The sequence below is a fragment of the Motacilla alba genome, unplaced genomic scaffold, assembly GCF_015832195.1.
Source record: "Motacilla alba alba isolate MOTALB_02 unplaced genomic scaffold, Motacilla_alba_V1.0_pri HiC_scaffold_28, whole genome shotgun sequence".
Lineage (NCBI taxonomy): Eukaryota > Metazoa > Chordata > Aves > Passeriformes > Motacillidae > Motacilla > Motacilla alba.
The window spans coordinates 2,555,686-2,573,600 of record NW_024037374.1 but is presented as its reverse complement, the minus strand read 5'-3'; the positions used below and the strand labels follow the sequence as shown (position 1 = coordinate 2,573,600).

The window sequence follows — 17,915 nt, the reverse complement described above, 5'->3', positions numbered from 1 at the left end:
TGTGCAGGCAGAGCCCTGAGGAGAGCAGGTGGCACATGGTGCAATGGGCTGGGCCACGGAGCTGCAGAGCTCAGGGGACAAGGTTCTGCTGCAGGGCACAGGGATGTCAGTGCCAGCTGGGCCATGTCAGACATGGTGAGGCTGGGGGTGAGGAGCAGCTTGTCCAAACAGGGTCAGCCCTCAGGGGGCATGTTCTTCTCCATGCCCAGACCTCCTAAGGAGACATTCAGCATCAAGATCACCTGAGGAATGCTTCTGTCAGCTCTTCTCTGAACTGGAAAATAAAAAAAAAATATTTGATTAAAGAAAAAGTCATGGAGTGCACTTTGAAATCTTCCTCCTTAACCTAACTCCAAACTGACTCCAGTCAGCTGCACAAGCCCTGGAGAATTGAAGACAATTGAAGGAAGAGCAAGAGGCCCTGAGGGCTTTCTATAAATTATTGAGCCCCAAGGTGGATTTGGGGCTGAGTCTTGCATCCTCAGGCACTGAGAGAAGGCTGAAGAAGCTGCTCAAGGAGTCAGAAGCAAAACTCCAAGTCCCTTGCAGCATCCCTGGGGCCCACTGAGGGCAGAGAGTGCCAAAGGCTCCCCAGGGACTGCTGAGAGCAGATCCTTGAGGCCAGGATTGCAGGGAGCCCAAGGCTCTGAGCAGGGAGCTGCAATGCTGAGCAAGGCCTGGGCTGGCTGGGGGAAGCAGAAAGGCCAAGCCCTGAGCCCAGCCTGGCACAGCAGGGCCTGTCCCTCACGGGTGTCTCGGGGCTGTTTGTGGGGCAGTGGGATGTGAGGGGCAGCAAGGACAAATGTCAGAAAACCGCAACCCCTGCCAGCCTCCTCAGGGAGGGACGAGGGAGAACCAAAGTGCAGCCCCTCAAAGGAAGGATCCTTTTGTTGGGCCTCCAGAGGTGCTGCCCGAGAACAGAGGACAAAGCCCTGGGTGCCCCTGGGCCTGCCAGCCCTGCCCAGCCCCTGGCCATCTGTCCCACAGGCTGTGCCCCCTGTGCGTGCTGCTCCTCTGCCCTGGCCGGGCTGTACTCGCCCATCCCACTATCCCCCCAGCATTTCTCACCCAGCGTTTCTGTGCCCTCCCTGGGCTCCCTGCACCCAGCGCTGCCGGCTCCTGGCACACAGAGCCAGGGCAGGAGCCCACCCTGCCAAGGGGCTCTGGAGCAGGGCGGTGGCTGCCATGGCTTCTGAGCTCAGCAGCTGCTCCTGGGATGGTTCCATGGAGACCGAGCACAGCAACGCTGCTGTGCATTGTCCCTGCTGAGGGTCACACCCTGGCGGGCACATTCCCTGGCTGCAGGATTCGGGCCCAGCCCAAGCACTGCACCTATGGCTCCAGCATTGCTTTCCAACAAAAACAGGGGAAGGCAAACTCTGTGTAGCTCATGGCATTTTAGAGTGTCTAAATCTTGCTAAGTCATTGGTCTGAGAGGTGAGATGCATTTGGAATTCATGGAATGAAGAAGTAGTGCAACATGGAAAAGGGGAGCATAGAAATAAATCGAGAAAAACATTTCAGATGGTTTCTTTCCATTTTCATTTCACTTCTGGAGAGCCGTTTCAGTTTTCCAGGCATGTTCTCCACAGTCCTGTCTGCTCTTTTCAAGAACCTTTCGTGGAGAGTGGATTCGAGCTCCTGTCACAAGATGTGCCACCAACTGCAGCTTCTCTTGGCTTTCCACACTGTGAGTGCAGCAGGACTCTTGCAGCCAAGCAGGACAAAGGTTTGGAGAACTTGACGACTTGTGCTTTCTTTTCCTGGTGGACTGGGGAGTTGTGCCATTGGTGAGGTTTTCATTGTGACTGTTCCAGCCTTGGAAAACAGGAGGTGGTACCAGGACTTGTCGGGGAATGCAACCCTGACTGAATTCAGAGAAAGAATCTCCAGAACCTTCAGCCAGAAATGGAGGGTTGTGTGATAATCACTCACACATCTCCATAGACACCTGGAAAGTGATCTAGAACATGAAAATTGGTTGTCAGAGGCAGTTTCTTTCTGTTTTCAGTTTAGATGATTCCACATCTCTCATGCTGGTATAAATTAAGAGCACAATCAGTTCATGAGAAGCAACAGAACAAGCTGCACCTCCCAGAGTAGAAGACTGAAAGAATTGCAAAAGGAGAAATGCAGGGAATGACTTGGTGAACCTTGTCTGTAAGAAGGGAAATATTTTCTAAGAATTTCTAATCCATTTCCTCTGCTTTTCTCCTTCTTAATAAGGCCATTTCCATCCCAGATTCCTCATGAAACAAGAAGCCTGAGCTTGTGGAAGTGCATGAAAGATGCCCTGTTCCTCTGCAGGGACAGTCAGGGGGAAAGAGGAAGCAGTTTTGAAAAATTGTGTGATAATGAGTAATGTGGTGGTTGAGTCTCACAATTAAAAGGCAGATATTATGGATATTTTAAGACAAGTTTTATAGATTTATAGTTATGTTTTACCCCCCTTGTGTTGTTATCACAGTGTTCCCTGGTAGTTGGGGTATCTGGGAGGGTTGGCTTGTTACTGTGGCAACACCTGACATCCAGTCAAGATGTAAGGAAGTGACCTCCACCACTGGACAGCGAAGAAAGAGTTGATTACCAAGATTTTGAGAGGGGCTAAAGGGTTAAAAGGTGAAAACATCCATTGTGTGGATGAGCACATGGTGGGAAAAAATCCTTACCTCCCGGTGCCAAAATATTTTCTCTATTCAGTCTTCTGTTGTATTTTTTATATATGGTTTTAATAATCCTTTTAAATTTGTAGGAGTGAGTATCATTTCTCACAAATGGGGACTCATCCGGGAAATACACCCGGTGGCCTTAGGAGTTTTCAAAAGGGGCACGCCCCACCACAGGTTTGGTGGAGATTGTCGGACTCTCCGAGATCCACCAGTGGTTGCAGGTTGGAAGCCCAAAGACACCAGGAGACTGGATAAAGAAAAGGGGAAGAGGGGTGAGTACCATCCACATAAATATTTTTGGCCAGATTGTGACTCCACAATTCCGGTGTATGAAAGTGAGCTTCACATTGGTTAAATACTGGATCCATCCTGGTCCCTTGAAGCGTCAGGATATTGGATGGTAGAAAGGAAAAAGGACCAGCGGGACGCATGGTGGGGAGGAAAGCGGGGATCCCTTAGACAAGGACCCCATGGCCGGCGGGACACATAAGATGGAAGGGTTTCTGGGGACTTGGGAGCAGGGTTCACCCATCAGGGAAACCGTGTTTGTGCTGGGACGGGGACCCGTGGTGGGATTCCCAGCCAGCACACACAAAGGGAGCCAGTGAGCTTCACATGGCGCGGCAGCTCGCATGGGGTTCAGTGGCTTGCACGGTGCTCGGAGTGGGGGCAGCCTCTGGGGCGCAGCCAGCGCTGTAATTTCCAGCTCCAGCCAAAGCTAAGCTGGAAGCGGGGTGACCTCCAAGGGGTTTGCTGCAGGGGGTCACCCAGGAGTCGGTGCAGCAGTTTGTGTGCTGCCGAGCCAAGGGGGTTGGGGCAGTCCAGCCGCCAAGCCAAGTCACGTCAGGGTGGAGCTGCCGAACCAAGGTGGTCACGGCGGGCTAGCCACTGAGCCAAGCTGAATCTGGGAGGGTGGAGCCACTGAGGCTGAGCCGAGTCAGGCCAGAGGCAGGATCACAGCCACTGAGCTGAACTGGAGCGGGCAGAGCTGCCGAGTCGAATTGGGGCAGGTGGCGCCACCAAAGCCGAACCAAGTTGGGTCAGAAGTGGTATGGAAGCTGCTGAGTCGAATCGGGGCGGGCAGAGCCACCGAAGCTGAGCCAGGTTGGGCCAGGGGTGGGACTGCAGGTGCCAAGGTGAATTGGGCCCGGACAGGCCATAGCCGAGCTGAGCCAGGCGGGACAGGGAGCAGAGTGTGACCATGGGACCAGAGCATTGAACCGAGGAGGAGAGGAAGGGCAGGAACCAATCCAGTGATATGGAAGCCCCTGGATTGTAAGATATTTTTTATTTTTTCAATTTTTACTTGTCAAAAGAGATGTACAGGTTTTGGGTTTTTTCTCTCTCTTCCCTTTCCTTCTCTTTCCTCCTTTCCTTGTTTCTTACTCCCCCCCACACCCCCCACCATCTTTTCCCTTCTGAGAGAGGCAGGCTTTGTCCGGAGGGCCTGTGGTTGGAAAGGTGGGCTCTGTCGGAGCAGGGCCTGTGATTGGCCGGTCAGGATGGGACTATGGGCAAACAGGGAATCCCCAAGGGGAGGAGTAGAAATTGAAGAGGTACCAATAGGTATACCCCCAGATAGCCAACTGGGAAGGAAACTAGCCCGGTGGAAATATGACCCAAATACCAGAGACAAGGATGAGCTCAGAATGATTCACTATTGCACGGTAGAATGGACCAGAAGGGAAATTAGCAGTGATGGTGTACACTGGCCGAGATATGGGTCAGAAGAAGGATGGATGTGTCAGGCCTCAAACATGTATGTGAGAGCTAAGCAACCATTTAATCAGGAAGAGAGACACTATGCTGCCTTTTGGGAGGAGAGAGTTCACCCTCAAAGGTGAGTGTGTTTAAGATACCAGAAAATAAAGACTGGGACCCGTTAGAGCACTTACCCCCTCCACCTTCAGTAGCCCCAGCTGAACCTCTCCTATCCCCTGATGGGCCTAGCCAAAACATCAGAATCAGGGTGGCACGACGAGAGGAAAGCAGATCAGAGGATGGGAGCCAAGCATTGGGACTGTACCCCCTGAGAGAAGTACCCCTGGGGGGTGCCGGGAGGAATCAAATTCATAACGGTACCTCTCAGTTCTCAGACGTGAGAATTCCTAAATTCCTAAATTTTAATTTTAATTCCTAAAAAGGAATTAAAAGGACTATTAGCAGACCCCATTGGGTTAGCACAGCAGTTGGAGCAGTTTCTGGGGCCCAGTATTTTTACATGGGAAGAGATGCAGTCAATAATGACCATGCTTTTCACACCAGAGGAAAGACAGATGATCCAGGCAGCTGGCATACGGATATGGGAAAGGGAGCGCTTGCAAGGACCTCCTGGGGATCTGAACATGCCCATAGTGCGCCCCACCTGGGACCACAACAGCATGGGAGAGGGGGGAAAGACATGGAGGAATACACAACATTGATTAGAAGAGGTATCAAAGAGGCAGCTCCACGTAATTAAAATGCTCGTAAAGCTTCCGATGAGCAGCAAAGGAAGGAAGAAAGAGTGACAGAGTGGCTAGAAAGACTGAGAAGGAATAGGAGGAAATATTCAGGGGTTGACCCTAAAGATAAATTTTGTCACTCACACCTGGCCAGATATATGGAGAAAGTTAGAAAAGGTAGATGTCTGGCAAGAAAAGAGGTTGGAGGATCTTTCAAGGGAAGCACAGGAAGTGGATGTAAAGAGGGACGAAGAGAAGATCAAGACAAAAGTCAAGGTAATGGCAACTGTCATTAGGGAAGGAAACCAGCATGTCAAGAACAACCCATGTAAGGGAGGGGACCCCAAATGAGAGAAGATAGATGGAGGGGTGAGGCAGCACCTTGGAACTGGACACAAAAAGGAGTTTGGAAAACAAGGGAACCTAGGAGCAGTTTGCTTTTACTGTAAAGAGGATGGACATATCAGAAAGAATGGCCCCCAGAAGGAAAAGGAGCTGAGGGTCTATGAGACTGAGCAAAAAGGAGCACTGGAAGACTAGGGGTGTCAGGGGCTCTACCTCTTGGGGAGAGAATGCCATCAGGAGCCCTTGATAACTTTAAAAACAGATCCCCAGGAGGAAGAATTTGAATTCTTAGTAGACATGGGGGCTGAAAGAACTTGTGTTGGTAGAATCCCAAAGGGGTGCAAAAAGGGCCAAGATACTGTGCAAGTAGAAGGTGCTAAAGAGGAAGGGTTCAAAGCCTCAGGTATAAAGCAAATAAAGTTTGAAGGCACAAATAAAATAGGAATTGGGGATGTTCTATCAGTTCCAGAAACAGGGTGAAATTTATTAGGACAGGATTTACAGGTGTAGTTTGACATTGGAGTGCTCCCAGAGAAACAGAAAATGGTAGTTAAGCTTCTCCGATTAAGGGAAGAAAAATAAAGAGCCATGTCTGTTCCCCCATAATACACCCATATTACCAGTAAAGAAGTCAGATGGGACTTACAGGCTTGTCCAAGATTTGAGAGAAGTGAACAAGAGAACAATGAATTGGCACCGAGTGGTGCCTAATCCCTACACACTGCTAAGTAACATCCCATAGTTTAACGTGATAGACCTAAAAGATGCTTTTTGGGCGTGCCCACTGGCAGAGGAAAGTGAGTTATATTTACCTTTGAATGGGAGGACCCAGATTCCAGGAGGAAGCAACAGCTTCAGTGGACTAGGTTACCCCAAGGGTTTTCCAAATCCCCAAACCTGTTCGGTCAAGCCCTAGGAGAAATACTACAACTCTTCTCCATTAAACTTGGGATAAAGCTCATCCAAGATGTAAATTATTTGCTTCTCTCAGGACGGGAAGAAAAAGAAGTTTCAGAATCCACCACAGTGTTGTTAAATTTTCTGGGGGATCAAGGACTTTGAGTCTCAAAAGGGAAACTCCAATTTGTAGAGAGGGAAGTAAAATACCTAGGACATGGGATTTGTCAAGGGACCCAGCAGCTGGACCCTGAGAGAATTATGGGGATAGTCTCACTCCCATGGCCAATAGTAAGAGGGATGTCAGAAGGTTTTTAGGCCAGTTGGGATGTTGCAGGCTATGGATTGAAGGATACATGCAGGCCATCCAGTTCCTGTATGAAAAGTTAGGTGAAGAGATTAGGTGGGAAAAAGATGATGAACAAAAGTTTGAAGCTTTAAAGCAAAAATTAAAGGCATGGAGTCTTCCTGCCTTAGACAAACCCTTCTATCTGTTTGTGGATAATGAAAAAAGGGGTAGCAAATGGAGTGTTAGGCCAGGACTGGGGAGGATCCAGGAAATCAGTGGCCTATTTATCAAACTTACTAGACCCTGTCAGCTGGGGGTGGCCAACCTGCATTTAGGCGGTGGCAGTGACCACCCTACTCGCAGCAGAAAGCAAAAATTTACCTTTTGGGGGAAAATTAAAGATAAATATCCCTAAATCAGGAAGGAGTATGCTGAGCCAAAAGGCTGAGAAATGGCTCACTGATTCCCAAGTGCTAGAGTATGAAGCCATCTCAATTGATAATGGTTTAGAGCTAATGGTGAGTAACCAACTCAACCCTGCCCAGCTTTTGTATGGAGAACCAGGTGAGGAACTAATACATAATTGCCTAGAGGTTATTAACTGTCAAACTAAAGTAAGAGAGGACCTAACAGATCAACCACTGCAAGGTGGAAAACGACTGTACATCGATGGATCTTCACAAGTAATAAAGGGGCACAGGGTATCAGGGTACGCTATAGTGGATGAAGGGTTGGTAGCCATGGAAAAGAGCAAGTTACCTTCCAACTGGTCATCCCAAGCGTGGGAGTTGTATGCCCTAAAACGAGCTCTGGAAATATTGGCACAGAAAAGGGGAAAAATATATAGTGACTGAAAATACGCTTTTGGAGAATGCATACCGTTGGAAAAATTTGGAAGAGAGGGGGCTATTAAATTCAAAGGGAAAGGGACTGATTCACATAAAACTTGTTTTAGAGGTATTAGAAACCTTACAATTGCCAGAAGTAGCAGTGGTATATGTTAAAGGATGTCAAAAAAGGGTGGCTGAAGAAGCAGAAGGGAACAATTTAGCAGATTTAGATGCTAAGAATGCTGTCAAATCAGGGAGAGAAAAATTAATGATAGTATTAAGCCTGATGAGAGAAATGCAAGAAGTCCCTGTATTCAGTGGGACGGAAGAGGAAGAACTCCTCAAAAGAGGAGACAAGAAAGATAACAAAGGGAAGTGGAGATTAGCAGATGGGAGGCAAGTGTTGAATAAACCCCTGGCCAAGAAAATGCTGGAAGGCATACATGGAACAACATATTGGGGTACACAAGCGCTAAGTGATCAATTTCTAAGGGACTGGGGCTGCATAGGCATTTTCAGAATAGCTGAGCAAGTCACTGAATGATGTGTGATATGTAAACAAGTGAACAAGAAAATCATGAGGAAAACACCCAGAGGAGGGCAAGAACTACCCTTATGGCCATTTCAAAACATCCAAGTAGACTTTATGGAGCTTTCCCAGGTACAATGGTGGAAACTTTTGCCAGTGATAGTAGATCACTTGACTCATTGGGTAGAGGTGGTACCCACTGTGAAAGCCAGTGCCAATGTTGTGAGTAAAACACTTCTAGAATCAATCATTCCCCAGTATGGGATGGTAAGCAGGGTTGAGTCAGACCAGGGAACTCATTTCACATCTAAGATATTGCAGAAAGTTGTACAGGCCTGGGGAGTGAAATGGGAATGACACACTCCATGGCATCCACAGAGTTCCAGTTCTGTTGAGAGAATGAATCAAACTCTGAAAAGAGCTCTAGTTAAGCCAATGATTGAAAAAAAGATATCATGGATAAAATATCTCCTTTTAGCCTTATTATGAATTAGAACCCAATCTTGGTCAGATCTGGGGGGCTTACCTCATGAAATGATGTTTGGGTTACCCTTCCTGACCTCACCCCAGAAGGTTGCCCCCTGTGAGGAAGGGGAAACCACTGCCAAGAAATATGTTCTGTCTAGAGCACAAACCTTAGAAGGGCTAAGACATAAAGGGGCAATTCCTCAAACTACCACCCTGGATTTCAGAATCCATAAGATTAATCCTGGGGATTGGGGGATGATTAAGTCATGGAGAGATCAGCCTCTAACTCCTCAGTGGGAAGATCCCTTTCAGGTACTGCTCACCACAGAATCAGCCATGCAAACTGCAGAGCGAGGATGGACTCAAGCCAGCAGAGTCAAAGGCCCACTAGAAGAACCCAAAGAGTGGACTATAACATCCAGGCTGGGTGAAGTGAGATTGACTCTCAAGCAGAGACTGAGAGACAACCAGAAAAACACCAAGACGCCCAAAATGTAGAGTCAAGCTTTCACCAACCAGCTGGAGAACTGTCGTCCTGACTTAAAGGGTGAGAATTACCAGCATCTGGTGAGGGGAAGCACACAAGGGACTGTGAAAGGTAATGGCACAGGTTCTTTAGGAAAATAAGACAAAGGAATAGAGGGCAAGACCAGGTTGGCCCCTTTGATTGCTACCAAGAAGACTCCATAGCCCTGCTGCAGGTAGCAGTCCCTCAGGCATGGTAAGGTTGGGACAAAAGGCGAGAACAGACCTCTATCATTCCTCAGTTGTCTTTTAATTCAACAGCGACTAGAGGCCAACTAGACTGAGTTTGCCTTTGTACTCACCCCTAAGATACACTGACTATGGGCAGCAGCCACACAGGCACGGTAGATGGCGGTTAAAGCCATACCAGACCTCTGTGATGCCCTTTTGTCCATTCCAAATAAGTGTGTCTAAGGAAAAACTGAGATTTTTTTTTCTCCTGTTCCCACTGTCCTTGCCCATGTCAACTGATGCTGGTATGACTCATTCAAGAGAGAGAGAAAATTTTTGACATAATTGGTTGAGCAAAATGACTTCTAGAAAAAGAAAAGGGGGGTTTGTTATAGATGAGTAATCCTATGGTTGACTCTCACAATTAAGGGGTGAATATAAAGTATATGTTAAGAGAAGTTTTGTCGATGTATAGTTATCTTTCCCCTCCCCCTTGCATTGTTATCACAGGATGGCCTCAGTAGTCAGGACATTTGGGAGGGTGGGCTTGTTACTATGGCAGCACCTGACCTCCAATCAAGCTGTAAGAAAGTGATCTCCACCACTGGACAGCGAAGAAGGAGTTGATTGAAAAGACTTTGAGAGGTACTGGAGGTATAAAAGACAGAGCATCTATTTTGTAGATAAACATATGGTGCTTAAATCCTTTGCTCCTGGCACTGTGTTCTTTTCTTTATTCAGTTTTTCTGTTGTATTTTGATAAGGTCTTAATAAACCATTTAAATTTTTGAAAGTGAAATTTTTTTCTCACATGAGGATGGGGAATGTGAGGCAAGGCTGTCTACATCGGGTCAGCTCCAAGGTACAACTTCTCTGACCTGTCCAGACCTCCTTACGAGCAGCCCCACATCAATATCAATCACAGAATGCTGCAATCAGCTCTTCACAAAAGAGAACAGTGATAAAATGTGCTCTAAAATAGGATTACATATTTCTTAGAACCTCATTGAAATGTTTCTCCATAACTGTAAAAGGAAAACCTTCCAGATGAACTTGACTGGAGCAGAGGGAAATCAAGGCAGAGCCATGAACTGTCAGGACTTGCTTGATCCTAATGAGCCCTGTGGTGCATTTGGAGCTGAGCCCTGGAACCTCAGGGCCTGAGAGGAGATTGCACAAACCTTGCCACAAGTCACATTCACAAGAAAACCCCAAAGTGTCTCAAAGCATTGATGGGTGCCACTGAGGTCCATCCCCAACACAGGCTCCTCATGGACTCCTTGAAGAAGTGAACTGGAGGCCAGGATGGCACAAAAAAACCCTCTCAGAGATGTGGTGTGGAAAGGAAACCCAAAGTACCTTAAAAATCTTGAGTATCTCAAAGCATTAATGAGCCCGACAGAGTGCCAGTACAAAGCTCTCAAGGGACTCATTAAAGCAGATAATTGGGACCATGATTGCACAAACCTCTCACAGAGTCTGTACCAAAAGGGCAATACCAAGTACCTTAAAAAAACAGAAGTACCTTGAAGCATTAATGAGCCCCACTGAGTGTCATTGCTGATAAAGGCTCTCAAGGGATTTAATAAAGCAGATAATTGGAGGCTGTGACTGCACAATCACTCTCATCGAGTCTGCATCAAAAGGGAAACACCAAGTAGCTAAAAAGCAGAAGTACTCTGAAGTATTAATGAGTCCCACTGAGTGTTGTTACTGACAAAGCCTCTCCAGGGACTAATTACAGCAGATAATTGGAGGCCATCATTGCAGAAACCTCTCAGAGACTCCAAGGCAAAAGCCAAACCCAAAGTCCTTTGAAAAACCCTGCAGTCCCTGGGAGCATGAAGGAACCCCCAGGGCCATTCCTGGGCAAGGCTCCCCAGGGACTCCTTCCAGCAGATCCTTGAGGCCACTGGCATGTGGGCTAGGGGGGGATGCTGAGGGCAGGCCAAGGGGCTGCCAGTGCCCAGCCTGGCTGGGGCTGTGCCAGGAAGCCCCAGTGCCTCAGGACAAGGTGTCTCCTGCCAGCCCTTGGTGGCACAGAGCCTGCTGTGCCCCAGGGCACCAAGCCTTGGCTTCTCTTTGTCCCCAGCTGTCATCACTGCCTGCAGTTCTCTGCTCTGCCTGGGGCCTGGGGACACTTTCTCAGTCGTGTCCCTCCCTGGGACCCATTAAAAGTGCAAGAAACTTTGGAGTGTGATTCTGACTTGGAGTTCTGCAGAGGTTTCTTCAGCTGCCTCTCAGGGACTGATGTTCAGGGCGTGAGAACAAAGCCCCAGAGGCTCATTAAAGTCCTTGTGCTGTGTCTGTGCTGCTGAGCTGGGCCGGGCTCCTGGCACAGAGGCAGCTGCTGGGAACCAAGAAGAGCTTGAAAAGCACATTTCTCTTGCTGAGCAGCTCTTCTGCCAGCCCAGCAGGGCTGGGGCACTGCCTGCAGCCAGCCCGGGCACAGCCCAGAGGCACAGAGAGCTTCAACCAGTCAGGGCTGGGAAGGTGCAGAGAAGTGCCTGGGGCAGAATCCCTGCCAGCCCTTGGCACAGGAACCTCTGGCTGCAGGACAATGCAGCTGCAGCTCCTGCAGTGCTCGCCTAAAGCTGGAACATCCCAATGCCTACAGACCCTGTGAGTACATTCTCTGATTGTCTCTTGTGCAGAGCAGCCAGGGGTGCCCAGGGCTTTCGTGCAGAGCAGGCTCCTGCAGCCCAGGGCGCTGTGCTGGGGCAGGGACTCTGCTGCCTGCCAGGGACAGCTCTCAGCCAGCCCGGGGAGCTGCTCTCATCACTGGGGGGGCAAGATGTGGGTGGAAGAAGACAGCTGGTAAGGCTTAGAAGTGTTCTCCTTGTGTGGTGAGGATGTTACATTGTTCATGACTGCTCCCAGCAGGACATTTTAACTCCAGTACATTTCCAAGTAGATTATACACTGAGCACAGTGAGGCACTGGGCGCATAAAAAGGAATATTTTGCTTTTTTAATATACTGCTCGGGGTTGCCTGGATAGGAAATTGCACATATATATTCACCTCTCAGTTCAGGTGGAGAAAAAAACAAACAACTTTGCTCTCAGATATTACTAAACCAAGCAGTGACAGATATCAGCACAGGTCCCCATAGAGGCAGCATCAGTGTCGCTTTTCCAACCTCCTCAGGGTTGTTCTAAGGTTGCCATCAGAGCCTGCAGAGCCAGAGCTGCCCCTGGGCAGTGCCTGAGCTGGGAGGGGTCTGCAGGGCAGAGATGAGCCCCCAGGGCGGGGCTGGGCTCTGGCAGCACTGGCAGGGCCCAGCCCTGGCCACAGGGAAGCAGCTGCTGGCAGGGAGGGACAGCTCCAGGCAGCAGAGCCCTGGGCAGGCAGTGGGGGGAAAGTGCCTGAGGCTGTGCTGGGATATTTGAAGTCCTCTCCAAACCCAACTATTCCATGATTACTTTTTTTAGAGATCCCCTTTGCAAGGCACCGCAAATGTCGAACAGCAGCTCCATCAGCCACTTCCTCCTGCTGGCATTGGCAGACACGCGGCAGCTGCAGCTGCTGCACTTCTGCCTCTTGCTGGGCATCTCCCTGGCTGCCCTCCTGGGCAACGGCCTCATCATCAGCGCCGTAGCCTGCGGCCAGCACCTGCACACGCCCATGTTCTTCTTCCTGCTCAACCTGGCCCTCACTGACCTGGGCTCCATCTGCACCACTGTCCCCAAAGCCATGCACAATTCCCTCTGGGACACCAGCACCATCTCCTACACAGGATGTGCTGCACAGGTCTTTCTGACTGTATTTTTTATCTCAGCAGAGTTTTCCCTCCTGACCATCATGTGCTACGACCGCTACGTGTCCATCTGCAAACCCCTGCACTACGGGACCCTCCTGGGCAGCAGAGCTTGTGCCCACATGGCAGCAGCTGCCTGGGCCACTGCCTTTCTCTATTCACTGCTTCACACGGCCAATACATTTTCCCTGCCCCTGTGCCATGGCAATGTCCTGGGCCAGTTCTTCTGTGAAATCCCACAGATCCTCAAGCTCTCCTGCTCCAAGTCCTACCTCAGGGAACTTGGGCTCATAGTGTTCTCAATCTGTTTATGTTTTGGTTGTTTTGTGTTCATAGTTTTCTCCTATGTGCAGATCTTCAGGGCTGTGCTGAGGATCCCCTCTGAGCAGGGACGGCACAAAGCCTTTTCCACCTGCCTCCCTCACCTGGCTGTGGTCTCTCTGTTCCTCAGCACTGTCATGTTTGCCTACCTGAAGCCCCCCTCCCTCTTGTCCCCCTCCCTGGATCTGGCCCTGTCAGTTCTGTACTCCGTGGTGCCTCCAGCCCTGAACCCCCTCATCTACAGCCTGAGGAACCAGGAGCTCAAGGCTGCAGTGTGGACACTGATGACTGGATGCTTTCAGAAACATTAAACTGCTGGCCAATTTCTGCCAATCACTTCTAATAAAAGTATTCTTTAATACTTCTTGTTGGTTTCATTTTGGAGCTGATTTTTCTTTGGTTTTTTTTTTTTTTTCATATTGTCCACAAAAAATGTCATTGTTTGTGCCATTTCTCATTTTGTTTCTCTCCACCTTTCCTGTGGCCACAGAACTTGTCAATGAATGGCTGTACTCTTGCAGGCTTTACAGGAACTAAAGGATCTCCTAGCAGAGTTTTCTGCAGAGATGCCCTTTGGTTGCCTCCTCTGGAGCTGCAGCAGCAATGTCTGTGTGCAGAGCTGGGGGCAGATCAGTGCTGGCCCAGCAGCTGTGCCCAGCAGCAGCAGCAGCACTTGGTGTTGCCAGTGCTGCTGCCATGGCCCTGCCCCGCTGCCCTGGTGGCCCTGGTGTTGCTGTAGGGCCTGAGTGCTCTCGGGGCCGGGCACAGTGCTGGGGGTGGCAGTGCCGGGGCTGCAGCAGGGACAGGCCATGGGCACTGCTGGGGCAGCGCTGACGCCTCAGGCCAGGGCCTGGGGGCTGCAGGCTCCTTGCCCAGGCTCTCTCAAGAACACACCCATGCCAATGTTGAGCACAGAAAACCCCCGTGAGCAGCCCCAGGCTGGCCGTGGGCAGGCTGGGGGCAAACAGCATGGCTGGGGCTCTGCAAGGGCCCTGGGGCACACGGGAAGGAGCAGCAGAGCAGGGGCTGATCCATCCCCAGTGCGCTGGACAGCCCAGGGCAGCGTCCCAGAGCGTCCTCATGGAGCTGCCAACACCATCCCCCCTCTGCAGCCCTGGCCTCTCCCCCAGCTCACACAGGTGCCGCATCCTTGCAGGCACAGGCACGGCAGCACTGGCTCAGGAGCCCCTGTTTGCATTGCACACAGCAGGCGGGAGCACCCCCATGCTGCTGCTGTGGGGACATGAACCTGAGGGAGCACAAATGCCATCAGCCCCTGGGGCCAGCAAGGGCTGGGGGACAGCAGGGAAAGCACTCAGCTTTGTGCTGGCCTCTGCAGTCAGCCAGAAAGTTTGTTCCCATCAGCTGGGAGTTTCCTGTCCCACAGCAGACGCTGTTGCTAAGAGCCAGGGCTGCCTGGCAGCCACCCCCTAACTGCCCTGAGCATTTCCTGGGCTTCACCTTTGATTTCTTTACTCTTCCCTTGCCCAGATTTCTTCTTCTTTCCCAGCCCTGTTCCCTGCCCTGCAAACAGCCCATCCCTGTTTGCCCTTTCTTCTCTGGCCCCACTCCTCATTGCAGTTCCTGACTTGGCACCATGGGAACGGCCCTTGGGGAGCAGGATCATCCTCCAAGTGCTGCAGCAATTGTCTGCAGGCTCCTGCAGTGCCCCGTGCTGCTCCCTTGCCAGAGGCAGCCCAGGCCAGGGGTGCCCATCTGGGCTGCTGTGTCTGCCTGTGGGGCTCCCTGTTCTGGGCAGTGAGGAGGAGCTGCAGAGGCTCTGCAGGACTGACAGGATGGGCTTTGGGGCTGGCAGGAGAAGCTGAGGCACCTGGGCTGCTGGAGCTTCTGAAGAGGAGGCCCTGGGCTCATCCTGCCACTGCTCCAAGGGTGGTTTCAGAGAATCTCAGAATCAGCAAGTTTGGAAAACACCTTGGAGATCATCAAGTCCAACCTTACCTTTTCTAAGCCTCTTCTTCTCCAGGATAAACAACCCCAGCTCTTTCAGCCACTCCTCACAAGACCTGTGTTCCAGATGCCTCCCCAGCCTTGTTGCCCTTTTCTGGACATGCTCCATCCCTTCCATGTCTGTCCTAAATTGGGGGGCCAGAACTGGACACAGCACTCGAGGTGCTGCCCAAGCAGTGCCCAGCACAGGGCAAGAATCACTGCCCTGCTCCTGCTGGCCACACCATTCCTGATGCAGGCCAGGAGCCATTGGCCTTCTTGGCCACCTGGGCACACTGCTGCCTCATGTCCAGCCTGCTGTCCAGCAGTCCCTGCAGGTCCCTTTCTGCCTGGCTGCTCTCCAGCCACTCTGTCCCCAGCCTGTTGTGCTGCAGGGGTTGTTGTGGCCAAAGTGCAGGACCCGGCACTTGGAACTGTTAAACGTCACCTTGTTGGATTTGGGCCCTGGATCCAGCCTGTCCAGGGCCCTGTGCAGAGCCCTCCAACCCTCTAGCAGATCAACACTCCCAGACAACTTGGTGTCACCAGGGTTCCATGAGGCCCCAGAGTGTCCCAATGGTCTCCATGATTCCATGAGGCCTCCCAGTGTCACAATGTCCCTTTGGTTCCATGGGACTCCTTCATGTCACAAAGTCCCTCGGATCCTTGAGGCCCCACAATGTCATCATGGAACTGTGGTCCCCAAGGCCCTGCCGTGTCACAGTGGATTCTTGGTTCCATGAGGTCTGGCAGTGCAGCAATTCTCTCCCAGGTTCCACAGTGTCACAATGATCTCTTGGTCCCAAGGGCCACCACGGTGTCAAACATGTTTCCTTCATTCCAGGAGTCCCTGAGGAGCAGCACTGGCCCCTTGATTCCATGGGACCCTGCAGTGTCACCATGGCCCCATCGTGACACCAGGTCCTGCTCTGTCACAATGCTCTGCATGGTTCCACAAGGCCCTGCAGGGTCACAGTGGCCTCTTGGCTCCATGAGGCCTCCGAGTGCCACAAGGAATTCCTTGGTGCTGCAGTGTCACAGTGGAGCCCTGGTGACACAAGATCCTGCAGTGTCCCCAGGGTCCCTTGGTTCCATGGGACACCACAGTGTCACAATTGTTCCCTCGGTTCCCAGAGCCCTTGCAAGGGAGCCATGGCCCCTTGATTCCATTGTCCCCAGGCTCTCCCAAGGGTCTCCTTTGTTCTGCAGGCCTTGTGGGGCAGGGCCAGCACCTGTGCAAAGCATTGAAAACAGGCAAGTGGCCCAGAGAGGAGGCTGCTCTGTGCCCTTGGTGGCATGGACAGAGCAGGGAGGGGGCCCAGGATATTTGTCCCTGCCAGCCTCTGTCCCCAGGCCTTGGCAGCCCTGGCTGCTGAGCCCAGCTTTGCCCTGGGCTGACTTTGGCTCTGGCCCAGCTCCATCCTCCTGCGGGGCTCAGGGCCTGTTCCCGGCCATGGCCAGCCCTGGCTGCCTCTCTGCTGGCCCAGAGGCCGGCAGAGCCCGGGACAGGGCTGTCTGTGCAGCCCCACAGGTGCCAGGGGCTCTGCAGGAGCTGGCAGAGGCTGCCCAGCAGAAAAGCCATGGGGCACAGAGAGATCCAATCCCAGCTGGGCACCCCAAGGCACAAGTGGCACTGCCTGTTCATGGGCACACAACTGATATCTGCCTGGAATGGGGCACAGGTGTTAATACTTGAACATGTCGTATTATAAAAGCACATCTCCATCAACCAGATTATTAGAATACTTTTTAACAATTGCAAAATTTCCCCTCTAGGAACAGAAATTTCCTGGAAATACTGATTGCAGGACAAGAAATACTGCAATCATGTGACTTGTGTTTGCAAAGAGCAAATCTAGGCAGAATCGGGGCAGGGAGGGTTTGGGGAGACCTTGGGATCTGTGCTGGGCACAGAAGGTGTTTTCCATTGCTCTGAGACTGTCTGCTGTGGAAGGGGGATTTAATATGCAGCAGAGGAATGACTTTTGCATTTGATGGAGCTGTGCCTTGCCTTGGCTTTGTTGGCTGACAAGAAATGAACATCCCTCTGTGTCTCGGGCAGCTCCTTCTGCAAGGAAAGCAGGTGGGAGTTGGAGCCAAGGAGCTGAAAGCTGCAGGTGCAGCCTGGGCTGGAGGGAGCTCAGATTTGCACAAGGCTGCTCTGAGTGCCAGGCCTTGGATGGGGGAAATGGTGGGGTGGGGGTAGGGACAGAGTCTGATTGATTGTCAGACAATAATATTTCAATTCAAACTGCATGAGGAGGTATTTGGACTCAATGTCAATTGGAGATTGCACATATCAATGTATTACCAGGAAACAAAACCTAAACAGGAGCAAAAAGAATTTCCTCACTATCTTTGTAAGTATAATATATTCCGTTTGAATACACTGCTGGAATCTGTCTAATAACCACAAAAAAATTTGGAAAGTGAAATTAATTTATTCCCAGAGGCTTGGCCTGTTCAGGTGTTTGGATGTTCATGAGCCCTGGGACACTGAATTCCTGCACTGAAGAGCTGAAGGCTGAACAAGCCTCTGCAGCAGTACAACTCAGCAGCAGCCTCCAAGTTGCTGAGGATGTCAGCAGCCCCCACTGAGGCCATCCCTGGCCAGAGCCCGTGGGGGAATGGGCAGACAAGGAGAGCGTCCCTGGGGCTGGGCCAGCACAACTCAGAGGCACCAGCGGCTCCAGCTGGGAAATGGAGTGTGGAATGGGGCTGG

The 17,915-nt window shown here is 51.1% G+C and overlaps 1 protein-coding gene and 2 pseudogenes across 1 annotated transcript; 2 read left to right on the top strand and 1 right to left on the bottom strand.

Moving 5' to 3' along the window:
- LOC119696322 overlaps positions 1-17,915 on the top strand; it is a 2,199,709-nt pseudogene that overhangs the window by 504,358 nt on the left and 1,677,436 nt on the right.
- LOC119696323 overlaps positions 1-17,915 on the bottom strand; it is a 1,148,804-nt pseudogene that overhangs the window by 452,725 nt on the left and 678,164 nt on the right.
- LOC119696363 (olfactory receptor 14C36-like) lies at positions 12,625-13,557 on the top strand. Its single transcript, XM_038126073.1, has one exon. It carries the CDS (start codon positions 12,625-12,627, stop codon positions 13,555-13,557), a length of 933 nt encoding a protein of 310 aa, XP_037982001.1.

Bases quoted from the DNA above. Each gene is read 5' to 3' on its own strand.
- LOC119696363 (XM_038126073.1), top strand. From the start codon at position 12,625: ATGTCGAACAGCAGCTCCATCAGCCACTTCCTCCTGCTGGCATTGGCA.